At 42.4% G+C, this 12,563-nt stretch overlaps 1 protein-coding gene across 2 annotated transcripts in view; it reads right to left on the reverse strand.

The window, feature by feature from the left end:
* The window catches only part of ubxn11 (UBX domain protein 11), an 83,316-nt gene that overhangs the window by 37,240 nt on the left and 33,513 nt on the right, over positions 1-12,563 (reverse strand). For both annotated transcript variants that reach the window (XM_063033589.1, XM_063033588.1), the window contains exon 8: positions 637-854. In XM_063033589.1, coding sequence (XP_062889659.1) covers positions 637-854 — 218 coding nt within the window. The remainder of the gene's footprint in view (positions 1-636; positions 855-12,563) is intronic.

Raw genomic sequence — 12,563 nt, forward strand, 5'->3', positions numbered from 1 at the left:
TCTCGGCCTGAAATGTCATCTGTTTATTCATTTTCATAGATGCTGCCTGACCTGCCGAGTTCCTCCAGCATTTTGTGTGTGTGTTGTTGATTCAGATTAGATACAGTATCTAAAATAGATAGATAGATATACTTTATTGATCCCGAGGGAAATTGGGTTTCGTTACAGACGCACCAACTAGGAGTTACCTTAAGTATAGCAATACAAAAACCACAAACAATCAAACAACAAAATGCAAACTATGCCAGATGGAAATAAGTCCAGGACCAGCCTATTGGCTCAGGGTGTCTGACCCTCCACAGGAGGAGCTGCAAAGTTCGATGACCACAGGCAGGAACGACCTCCCGTGACGCCCAATGTTGTATCGCGGTGGAATATGGCCGGGATCCAACAGCAAAAAGTTCAATATCTGGTCTACAAACACGTTCCTCGATCGTAATATGACCCGGATTGCACCATCTGTTGTTAAACTTTTTATAAGGTCCTCAATACAAGGGACCATCAAAATAATCTCAGAAGCTCCCATCATGTAGTCAATAAAGGTATACTTTGTTTATAGATTACACAGGGCAAGAAGCCATTCATCCCATACACCATCATTAATATATTCGGCTCACACTGTGGAGTCTGCCATACCTGTGTCGAAGGCTGACTGAATGGCCTGAATGGACCATCAAACAATACAATCCCATTTTTGAAGAGAGTGAGGGGGACAGGGTCTGGTCTCTTTAGCCGAGCTCCTCCTGTGACATGCTCGACAGCAGCTTCCCCTTCACCAGCCAGAATATTCAGATCTCTGAGATTTTGTAGAACCAAACTGAAGTCTATTCGAAAAGAGCCTGTGGGGGCATCACCTATAAACAGAGGCAAGAAACAGCGCAAGAGAGCGTATGAGCACCAACTCCTGTTTCATAGAGTTACAAAAAGGTATTGATAATATCCTGCAGTTAGGGGGAAGCATGTGTGAAAATAGGTTGCAGGCTTTTATGCCGTTCAATACAATGCATTTCTATTTCCACTGTCATTCGAAGATAGGCTTCAGCATCACATACAGCACTGTGAGTAGGGGAAAGAAATTCAAGAGGATCAAACGAAGTGTTTCAGAGTCCCAATAAAAGAAAGACAGAGACAGATACTAGTGCAGAGTAAAACAGTAGAGAGGAAAGGTGAGAGTGTATCACTGGAGGGAATCCTAGAGGAAAGGTTGTAGAAGGCCATCGAGTAATTTTAAAGTGAATACGACTGAACTACAGAGATAACAAAGTCAATGGAAATTGATCCAGCTCTTGGCTCCATCCCTCCCCCGCCTGTCTTCTCCCATCATTTTGGATCTCCCCCTCCCCCTCCTACTTTCAAATCTCTTACTAGCTCTTCCTTCAGTTAGTCCTGACGAAGGGTCTCAGCCCGAAACGTCGACTGTACCTCTTCCTTGAGATGCTGCCTGGCTTGCTGCATTCACCAGCAACTTTGACGTGTGTTGCAATGGAAATTGACTTGGATGAGAGCAGTAGTCTTGTAGGAATGATTTATATTCAGAGGTAGGGAAATTTTGGGGAAAGATTCTGAGGGACAGGATTTATGTTCACATGGAAAGGCAGGGACTGATTGGGGTGAGTCAGTGCAGTTCTGTACAGACGAGACCATGCATCACAAATCCGACTGAATATCTTGAGGATGTAACCAAGGAGGCCGATGAAGGCAGGGTGGGCCGTGCTGTCCACGTGAGCTTTAGTAAGGCCTATGAAAAGATCCTGCGTGGTAGGTGGGATCCGAGGTGTGTGGGTGAAGTGAAACCAAAGTGTGATGCAAGGCAGAGGGAATGGCAGATGGGTGTTTCCCTGACTGGAAATCCATAACAACTGTGTACAGCAGGGATCAGTGCTGAGAACAGAATGTTGTTGTAATAGTATGATGCTATTACTGCGTGGGGTGCTGTCTGTAAGGAGTCTGTACATTCTCCCCATGGCCTCGTGGGTTTCCTCCCAGGGTCTAAAGACACAGCAGTTAGTAGGTTAATTGGTCATTGTAAATTGTCCTGTCAGTAGGCGAGGGTTAAGTGTGTGAGTTGCTGTGTGGTGTGGCTCACTGGGCTGGAAAGGCCATTCCATGCTGTATTTCTAAATTAATAGAATGCAGGGGTTACAATTAATAAAGTTGCCAGAGTTATAGATAATAAAGAAGGCTGTTTGAGGGTACAACAACCACAGATGGAAAATTGGCTGGAGGGGGGCAGGTGGAATTTAATCCAGAACGGTGTGAGGTAATCCACTTTGGAGGTCAAATTCTGCCAGGATATTTAGAGTAATTGACAGGAACCTCTGGCGTATTGATATACAGAGAGATCTTGGGGTGCATGCCCCTAACTTCCTGGAAAGGGTTTGCGAAAATGGCAATTGGTATGCTTGCCATTATTGGCTGAGGCATTGCATTAAGTTTGTATGTCATGCCATAGGCGTATGGATAAGGCGGCATGGTAATGTAGTGATTAGCACAGCATTTTACAGTACCAGAGACCCGGGTTCAATTCCCGCCACTGCCTGTAAAGAGTTTGTTCATTCTCCCCAAGACCACATAGGCTTCCTCCAGGTGCTCCAGTTTCCTCCCACAGTCCAAAGGTTGGTACGTTAGTTGGTCTTTGTAAATTATCCTGTGATTCGGCTAGGGTTAAATCAAGGGATTGCTGAGTGGCACGGCTTGAAGTGCCAGCACCGTATCGCAATAATTAAGTAAATATTAGATAGGCCACACTTAACATGCTACACAGATGTGAACATCATACTACAATAAGGATGTGGTTGTAATAAAGAAAGTAGAGATTCGTCAGGATGTTGCTTGAATGGAGTTGCTGTCATGAAAAGGAGAGATTGGATAGGTTACGTTTATTCTCATTGGAATGTAGGAATCAGAATCAGAATCAGGTTTAATATCACTGGCAAACCAAGATATGGTCTCATAGAGGTTTACAAAATTAGGAGGGTCAGAATCTTTCTCCCAGGGCAGGGGAGTCCAGAACTGGGGGTCACAGGTCTGAGGTGAGAATGAATAAATTGATAGGAGATCTGAGAGGTGGGTTTTTTAACTAAGGGTGGTGAAAATTTGGAGGAAGCAGAGAAGTCACTTGACCAGGTAGATGTACAGGAATGGAGTGGGGGGATAGGGAATGAAGCAACATTAAAGTGCGAAAATGCCTCCTCTCAAACGTGTTCAAACACCATCAAGAAAAAAATAGATGCAGCATAAATCAGGAACATGTTCATAACTGATGTTGATGAAAATAGAAAATTGAAATGCATTGTTTAATGCTCATGGGACTTTCTGGAAAACAGAAGGAAATACCCATCACTTCATTGCTCAAAATACCTCAAAATGTTTTAGAATAAAGTATACCCAAGTCATAGTGCATGAAGTATAAAGGATAGACAAGGAAGTTAGCAAATAGTTGGGGAAACTAATGTAGGTATTGCCTTGATTGCAAAGTGAAGGAGTATCGATGGACATTTAAAGACAATAAGTGAGTTCACACTTGAAGTGCTGCAAAGAGATCTGGTTCCATATTGAAGGGAATATATTGGAGGTAGTGCAAGAAGATAAACGAGATTCATTCCTACGATGAATGCTTGTCATATGAAGAGAGGTTGAGCAAGCTGGGTTTATAATCATTGGAATTTAATGGAATAAGATGTTTTGATGTGCATGTGACAAATAAAATCTATCTTTTAAGAGGTGATGCTATTGAAAAGTGAATGACTGAATGACAGCTCATGGAGGATCGACAATTTTCAAGATTAATTAACTGGCTTCTGAAAGCAAACATAGGAGGCAGAGGCTAGTAGCACTTACTAGTTATAATCCACCAACCCGCAAATTTTTGTGAAGAGGTTGAAAACTGGAGCATTTGATGGAAACAGGAAGGACATGCCTGTTCTTCACACAGCACTTAGGTCAGCATTGAACTCAGACCTCTGGTGCTGTGAGACAATGGCTCACGTCACTGCGCCAGGATGTAGCATGTCTATTATAATCAGCAAAGTCAGTCACTCAAATAACACAAAGCTCCGCCTTCCTGTTGTGGCTATAATCAGAATTAAGGTTCATTATGGTTTTACTATTTCATTGTACTTTGAACTTAACAAATGTAATATTTGCTTTTTTTTGAATATTCATTTTTTTTACTTATAAAAAATTCTATTTGAAAGTGAAAGGTCAAGGTGGTAAAACATGTTGCCAAAGTTAATCATTTCTTTACAGTGGAAACCCAAGGAAGTTATGACTCAAACTTGAATATATGGGAGCATTTGTAGATTGGTTTAAGAGTATTCTAAAAGGAGGCCTGATTGGAACATCGTTCTAACTGAATCAGGTGGGTACTTCTGGAAAGAGACCTACTGGAGAAGTTGGACCAATGGGTCCTTGGATGCTCATCCAACAAGTTTAAGACAACTTAGGCAAAGAGGATCATGGACACATACAACAAGGAAACAAGCCCTTCGATCCACTGATTCCACACTGCCATCGATCACTAATGGTGGTGACTTACACTAATGCTGCATCCTCTTCAACCTTCTGCAGATTCTACCACTCGCCAACACACTAAGGGCAATTTATAATGGCCAATTAACCTATCAACCCGTACGTTCTTTGGGATGTAGGAGAGAACTGGAGCACTCTGAGGAGTCCTACACAGACACGGGGAGAACACTCAAATTCCACACTAACACACAATTAAGGTAAGGGTTGAGCCCTGGTCTCTGGCACTGCAAGCCACCCTTTTCACAGCAGGATGTAGCTTCTCCATTTCTTTAGGTGAGTGTGAGTATACCTCAAATATAAGACTTTTTACTCAATGTGAGAATACCTCAAATGTAAATATTTTAATAGTGACAACCTACAGAAACTCCCAGTACAGTATCCCCTTTTTCTTCCCTTTATTTGCTTGTACTTATTTCACTGTGAGTGACAATAGACAATAGGTGCAGGATTAGGCCATTCAGCCCTTCGAGCCAGCACCACCATTCACTGTGATCATGGCTGATCATCCACAATCAGTACCCTTTTCCTGCCTTCTCCCCATAGCCCTTCACTCCGTTATCTTTAAGAGCTCTATATAACTCTTTTTTGAAAGAATCCAGAGAATTGGCCTCCACTGCCTTCTGAGGCAGAGCATTCCACAGAACCACAACCCTCTGTGTGAAAAAGTTTTTCCTCAACTCCATTCTAAATTGTCTACCCTTATTCTTAAACTGTGGCCTCTGGTTCTGGACTCCCCCAACATCAGGAACATGTTTCCTGCCTCTAGCGTGTGCAATCCCTTAATAATCTTATATGTTTCAATCAGATCCCCTCTCATCCTTCTAAATTCCAGTGTATACAACCCCAGTCGTTCCAATCTTTCAACATATGACAGTCCCGCCATCCCGGGAATTAACCTCGTGAACCTACGCTGCACTCCCTCAATAGCTAGAATGTCCTTCCTCAAATTTGGAGACCAAAACTGTACACAATATTCCAGGTGTGGTCTCACCAGGGCCCTGTACAACTGCAGAAGGACCTCTTTGCTCCTATACTCAATTCCCCTTGTTATGAAGGCCAACAAGCCATTAGCTTTCTTCACTGCCTGCTGTACCTGCATGCTTACTTTCAGTGACTGACGAACAAGGACACCTAGATCTCGTTGTACTTCCCCTATTGCTAACTTGACACCATTCAGATAGTAATCTGCCTTCCTGTTCTTGCTACCAAAGTGGATAACTTCACATTTATCAACATTAAACTGCATCTGCCAGAAAGGGAGGAACATGCCTACGTAGAAATCCACATAAGATACAGCAATAAAACCTGAGTTTATTTTTCTTGGAAGTTCTGTAGAAAGAAAATGCAGGAAGTAAAAATCCCAGAACTTGAGAGAGTTACTTGTTGGGTGAATATGAATCAAAAAGTTGTAGGTGGGGGGGGGAGGAGGTAGGGTAGCATTACTGTCAAGTTATGCTGTCTGTGGCTTTATTAAATGTTGAGGGAGTTGGGTAATTCCTGTTCTGAGAATCTAGAACTACCCTCAAGATGCTGCTACTTTCATTCTTGTCCATTGGCCCCTGCAGTAGACTGTAGAATCTGCCCCAGAGTGTAATTGAGGGCAGCTAGGGTACTTGAGACCTCCTGGATGACATTGTTCATGTTGTGCTCTAGTTTTTGGATGCTTTTCATAACCGGCTCCTCCAGGCTAGAAGCCAAGGTAGAAGTCTGAGCATCCTGCTGCACGATTGCATTCTCCTGCGGTTTGCAAGGCAGGGCTTCAGTCTGTGGCGAAGCCTGTCTCGGTGGAGAAGCTATGGGCTGTGACTCACTTCCACCCAGTTCAGTCATATACAACTGCCGTGGTTGATGCTCGCTGGACTCCCTGGCTGCAGGACTATGGCCATTGATGCCTGCAGAAAAGAAAGACAAGTTCATCACCAGCTGTAACACAGAAGGGTAACCAGCAATTGCACTGAGCTGAACTGGTGACTATTTTTTTCTAAAATTACTTGCTTCTCACAAGAATCATGGTATGAGAGAACAGTTTAGCAGATGAGACCATTCTATTCGTCCAGTTCCGAAATAAGAGTTGTCAAGCCAGACTCACTCACTCGTCCTGCAAATCCTTTCCTTTCAACGACTTGGGTCCCACGGTAGCATAGCAGCTAGCAAAAACACTATTACAGCTCGTGGCGTCGGAAATCGGAGTTCAATTCTGGCGCCATTCTGTAAGAAGTCCCTGTGGAATGCATGGGTTTTCTCCGGGTGCTGCAGTTTCCTCCCACAGTCCAAAGTCCTACCAGTAAATAGGTTAATTGGTCCTCGTAAATTGTCCCATGATTAGGTTGGGGTTAAATTGGGGATTATTGGGGGTTGTTTTGTGGCACGGCACGCTATTCCATGCTGTATCTCTAAATAAATAAATATTTGATTAGCTCCATTCAGAGTGTTACAATTGGATCTGTCTCCACTTGCAATGCATTCTAGACCCTAACAACTAGTTGTGGAAAACCTTAGCGTTCGCTTGGTTATGTTGTCAATCACCATCATTCTATGACCGCTTAATTTTGGCCCTTCCAGAAGTGAGACCTCTTTCTGCTCTGCCTGCATCCTCATGATTTTAAATAACTCTGATTCCCTTGCAACCTCTTCTTCCAACACCCTCTTTTTTAGTTCCACTGCCCTGCTCAATCTCTTGCACACGGGCTCCCTTGGTCCTAGATGGCCGATCCAGAAAGGGCAGAGGGAGTCAGTGTGTCAGAGAATGGGCAGGGTGGTGAAACTTAAAAGAAGTTGCTTTGAAGATAGTGAATGTTCCCAAAACTCTCTAGATTCTATAATTGTTCCTGCAGGCAGCATATGTGGAAGGGAGCACACAGAAGGGTTAGTACATGTAGGCTCAAAGGATTGTAAGTACAGTATGGATGCAGTATACAACCCTGAGAGTCGTCTTCCCCAGGAAACATCACACCCCCACGCACAACAAAACAAATTCAGCAAATGGCAAGAAAAAAAGAACAAGTGAAAACACAGAATAAAAAACACAAAAACAGGAAAGTCCATATTCAGTTCTAATCAGGGATCGGTGAGAGTCAGGGAAATAGCAGACTATTCTCAGAGCTTTAGCCTAACCAGCGGACTTTGTTCAGGACTGGACTGATCCAGATGTTGCTGCTGTGGAGACTACAGCCTCCATGTGAGAGGCAGCAAAGAAGAGCCACCCTCCGGACCACAACACTGCAGCCTTGTTCACGAATGATGCCATATGGTAGAGAAAGAGCAGAGGCAAGTTTACTTGATAAACTTTAAAACTTGGACAGGTACATGGATGAGAGGTATATGGAGGGATATGGTCCGGGTGCAGGTCAGTGGGACTAGGCAGAAAAATGGTTCGGCACCGCCAAGAAGGGCCAAACGGCCTGTTTCTGTGCTGTAGTGTTGCTACGGTTCTATGGTATAGGAAATATTTATATAGTTTAAGATGGTCTTCCCTCCCCCAAAACAAATACGACTTCTACAAATGACTGCTATTAACCAAATGGCCTCCATTACTAGATAATATTGCTAGATGCTTCCATTATTTTTCTGCAACGTTGTCTGTCATGCCTGTAATTTTTTGAAGTACATTTAGTAGGGCCTTAACATCTAGCAATTTAACTTATTCTGCATTGAGATGACAAAGTTTTCATTTTAGACGTGAATATTATCTAGTCATCTTTAGACCTTAATCACTTGTATGGAATATCTGTATTCAGCTATCCCAATCTGGCCAAGTCCAGTTCTTACTAAGAATGCTAGTTCTTAATTCTAAATAACAGGATTAAGAAGAGCAATGCCACTTGTAATTCTGAAAACTCACATTGAAAAAGCAAACTGCTGGAGGAACCTGGTCTCAACCCTAAAACACTATCTCCCTTTCTCCATAGATGCTGCTATTCCTGCTGATTTCCTCAAGCATTGTTTATTTTTCCCCTCTAAAGTCTTAGGCACATGTATACAGCTAAGATGCCCAAGACTTTTGCACAGTACTGTAAGCTGTTTTTTATATAAGTTTCTGTGTGGGTTAATTTTGATTTGATTTGAAGCACACGGTGGAAAGACATCCATCCTCTCTTTATTTGTCCATGAAACAACAATATCTGTGAGTTTTAAGTTTTTGTTGGTAAACATTTAGAAGATACAATACTATGCAAAAGTCTTAGTCACCCTAGTTATATATATGTGCCTAAGACTTTTGCATAGTAGTGTATATACAGTGACATGCAGAAGTTTGGGCACCGTGCTCAAAATTTCTGTTACTGTGAATAGCTAAGTGAGTAAAAGATGAACTGATTTACATAAGGCATAGAGTCAAAGATGACACATTTCTTTAATATTTTAAACAAGAAAACTTTTTTAATTTCCATCTTTTACAGTTTCAAAATAACAAAAAAGGAAAAGTGCCCGAAGCAAAAGTTTGGGCACCCTGCATGGCAGTACTTAGTAACACCCCCTCTGGCAAGTATCACAGCTTGTAAACGCTTTCTGCAGCCAGCTCAGAGCCTTTCAATTCTTGTTTGGGGGATTTTCACCCATTCTTCCTTGCAAAAGGCTTCTAGTTCTGTGAGATTCTTGGGCCGTCTTGCATGCACTGCTCTTTTGAGGTCTATCCACAGATTCTCGATGATGTTTAGGTCGGGGGACTGTGAGGGCCATAGCAAAACCTTCAGCTTGCGCCTCTTGAGGTAGTCCATTGTGGATTTTGAGGTGTGTTTAGGATCATTATCCTGTTGTAGAAGCCATCCTCTTTTCATCTTTGGCTTTTTTTACAGACGGTGTGATGTTTGCTTCCAGAATTTGCTGGTATTTAATTGAATTCATTCTTCCCTCTACCAGTAAATGTTTCCTGTACCACTGGCTGCAACACAACCCCAAAGCATGATCGATCCACCCCCGTGCTTAACAGTTGGAGAGGTGTTCTTTTCATGAAATTCTGCACCCTTTTTTCTCCAAACATACCTTTGCTTATTGCAGCTAAAAAGTTCTATTTTAACTTCATCAGTCCACAGGACTTGTTTCAAAAATGCATCAGGCTTGTTTAGATGTTCCTTTGAACCTTTTGAATAGAACTTTTTGGCCGCAATGTAAATCAGTTCATCTTTTACTCGCTTAGCTATTCACAGTAACAGAAGTTTTGACCGGGGTGCCCAAACTTTTGCATGCTACTGTATAACACCATCCATCTCTTGTGATAAAGTAACTACACAATAACACCCTGCAGGAGTGAAACCACAAAGATCATGCTCCCACAGAGCAACTAAAAATTAACTTCAGCTCAAGGCTCTTAAGATTATTTTAAAAAGTCACATCTGAGCAAGTTTAATAGCACAGTGCACAAACAAGCAAAGTGAGGGTTTAATTTAAGTGGATTAAGTATTCGAAAACATGACCATTTATAAGAAATCAAGGATATGATGTGTGAAAATGTTGCATCAGCACTAACAGCACAGAAATATGACAGACTGTGTATCTAATGCACAGACTGTTGTGTCAAACCACTAAAACACCTTCAAGTAACATCCTTCAGGTATATATTACAGTTATCTTTGCAAGTTAATTCAATAGTATCACCACGGAAATCCAACATCAGTGTTACATCTAAAGATAACATTTACAGAACACACCATGCAGCCTGGGTGGCAGTTAAGTTTAATCAGATGAATGAAATGAGACCATAAGATATAGCAATAGAATTAGGCCATTTGGCCCATGGAGCCTATTCCACCATTTCCTCATGGCTGATCCATTTTCCCTCCCAGCCTCAATCTCCTGCCTTCTCCCCATATCACCTCATTCCCTGACTTATCAAGAATCTATCAACCTCTGCCTTAAACATACCCAATAACCTGTGCTCCACAGCTATCTGTGGCAATGAATTCCACAGATTCACCACTCTCTGTCTAAAGAAATTCCTCTTCATCTCTGTTCCATAAGGACGTCCCTCTATTCTGTGGCTGTGTCCTCTGGTCTTAGACTCCTCCACCATATCATGGTTATAGACTTCAGGAGAGGGAAATCAGAGGTCCATGAGCCAGTAATCATCAAAGGATCAGAGGTGGAGAACTTTAAGTTCCTGGGTGTCACCATCTCAGAGGGCCCGTCCTGAACCCATCACATCACTATTACTGCGAAGAAAGCACAACAGCACCGTTACTTCCTCAGGAGTCTGTGGAGGTTTGGTGTGTAATTGAAAGCCTTGACAACCTTCTATAGATGTGTGGTGGAAAGTGTGCTGACTGGCTGCGTTATGGCCTGGTATGGGAACATCAATGCCTTTGAGCGGAAAATCTGACAAAAGGTAGTGGATTCGGCTCAGTTATTATATATAGGCATCCGTTAGTCTCATGAGACCATGGATTTGCACCTTAGAAGGTTTCCAGGGTGCAGGCCTGGGCAAGGTTGTATGGAATACCAGCAGTTGCCCATGCTGCAAGACTCCCCTCTCCACACCACCGATGTTGTCCAAGGGAAGGGCATTAGGACCCATACAGCTTGGCACTGGTGTCGTCGCAGAGCAATATGTGGTTAAGTGCCTTGCTCAAGGACACACACGCTGCCTCAGCCAAGGCTCGAACTAGCGACCTTCAAATCACTAGACGAATGCCTTAACCACTTGGCCACGTGCCCAACACGATTCGGCCCAGTACATCACAGGTAAAACCCTCTCAACCATTGAGAACTTCACATGAAATGTTGCCGTAGGAAAGCAGCATCTGTCATCAAAGATCCTTACCATCAAGGTCATGCTCTTTTTGCACTGATACCATCAGGCAGTGCCTCAGGACTCACACCACCAGGCTCAAGAACAGTTACTACCCCACAACCACCAGGCTCTTGAACAAAAGGGGACAGCTACACTCATTTAAGGACTCTGTTATATTGTTATTTATTGCTATTTATTTATATCTGCATTTGCATAGTTCGTTTACAGTTAATAGTTCCTGATGTTTACAGTTTACAGTTACTGTTCTATAGATTTGCTAAGTATGCCCACAGAAAAAAGAATCTCAGGGTTGTATGTGGTGGGTGACATGTATGTACTCTGATAATAAATTTTACTATGAATTTTGAACATAGGAAACATCCTCCCCACATCCACTCTATTGAGGCCTTTCAACATTCAATAAGTTTCTATGAGGTCACCCCTCATTCTTCTGAATTCCAGGGTGTAGAGGCCCAAAGCCAAACATACCTCATATGACAAACCGTTCAATACCAGAATCATTTTTGTAAACCTCCTTTGAACCCTCTCCAATGTCAGCACATCCTTTCGTAGATAAGGGGCCCAAAACTGCTCACAATACTCCAAGTGGGGCCTCACTAGTGCTTTATAAAACTTCAATATTACATCCTTGCTTTTACATTCTAGTCCTTTCCAAATGAATGCTAACATTGCATTTGCCTTCCTCGCCACTGACTCAACCTGCAAAAATGAGGTTTAGCATTTTACTATACAATGTATACAGTAGTAAGTTACCTTCAGTCAAGTTTACCCATCAGTTTAATTCTCAAAAGAAAACTTTAATGTAAATGTTCTCCAGTTCCTACTCAAAAAGAGCAACACAAATCCTAGAAAACTTAATCATCCCCAGGAATATATTATTTGTTCAACATTGCAGATGATGGAATTTGGAGCAACACACAAAGCCTTGGAGACACTCAGCAGGTCAGGCAACATCTATGGGCTCTGGATTCCAGATGCAGTATCTTGACTCAAAACATTGACTGTCCATTCCCCCCACCACAGATGCTGCCTAACCTCCTGTGTTCTTCCAGTGCTCTGTGTGTTGACTCAAATACAGTATGTCAATCTGTCCCTGACCTTATAGTATTCACATTTGTTCTTCAAAAGAAGAAAATTTATGTCATTGAATGGCCCAGTCAGAGTCCCGACCTTAACCCAATTGAACATCAGAATCAGAATCAGGTTTATTATCACTGGCATGTGACATGAAATTTGTTAACTTAGCAGCAGCAGTTCAATGCAATACATAATATAGAAGAAAAAAATA

The sequence above is a fragment of the Mobula hypostoma genome, chromosome 26 (genome assembly GCF_963921235.1).
Source record: "Mobula hypostoma chromosome 26, sMobHyp1.1, whole genome shotgun sequence".
NCBI classification, from domain to species: domain Eukaryota; kingdom Metazoa; phylum Chordata; class Chondrichthyes; order Myliobatiformes; family Myliobatidae; genus Mobula; species Mobula hypostoma.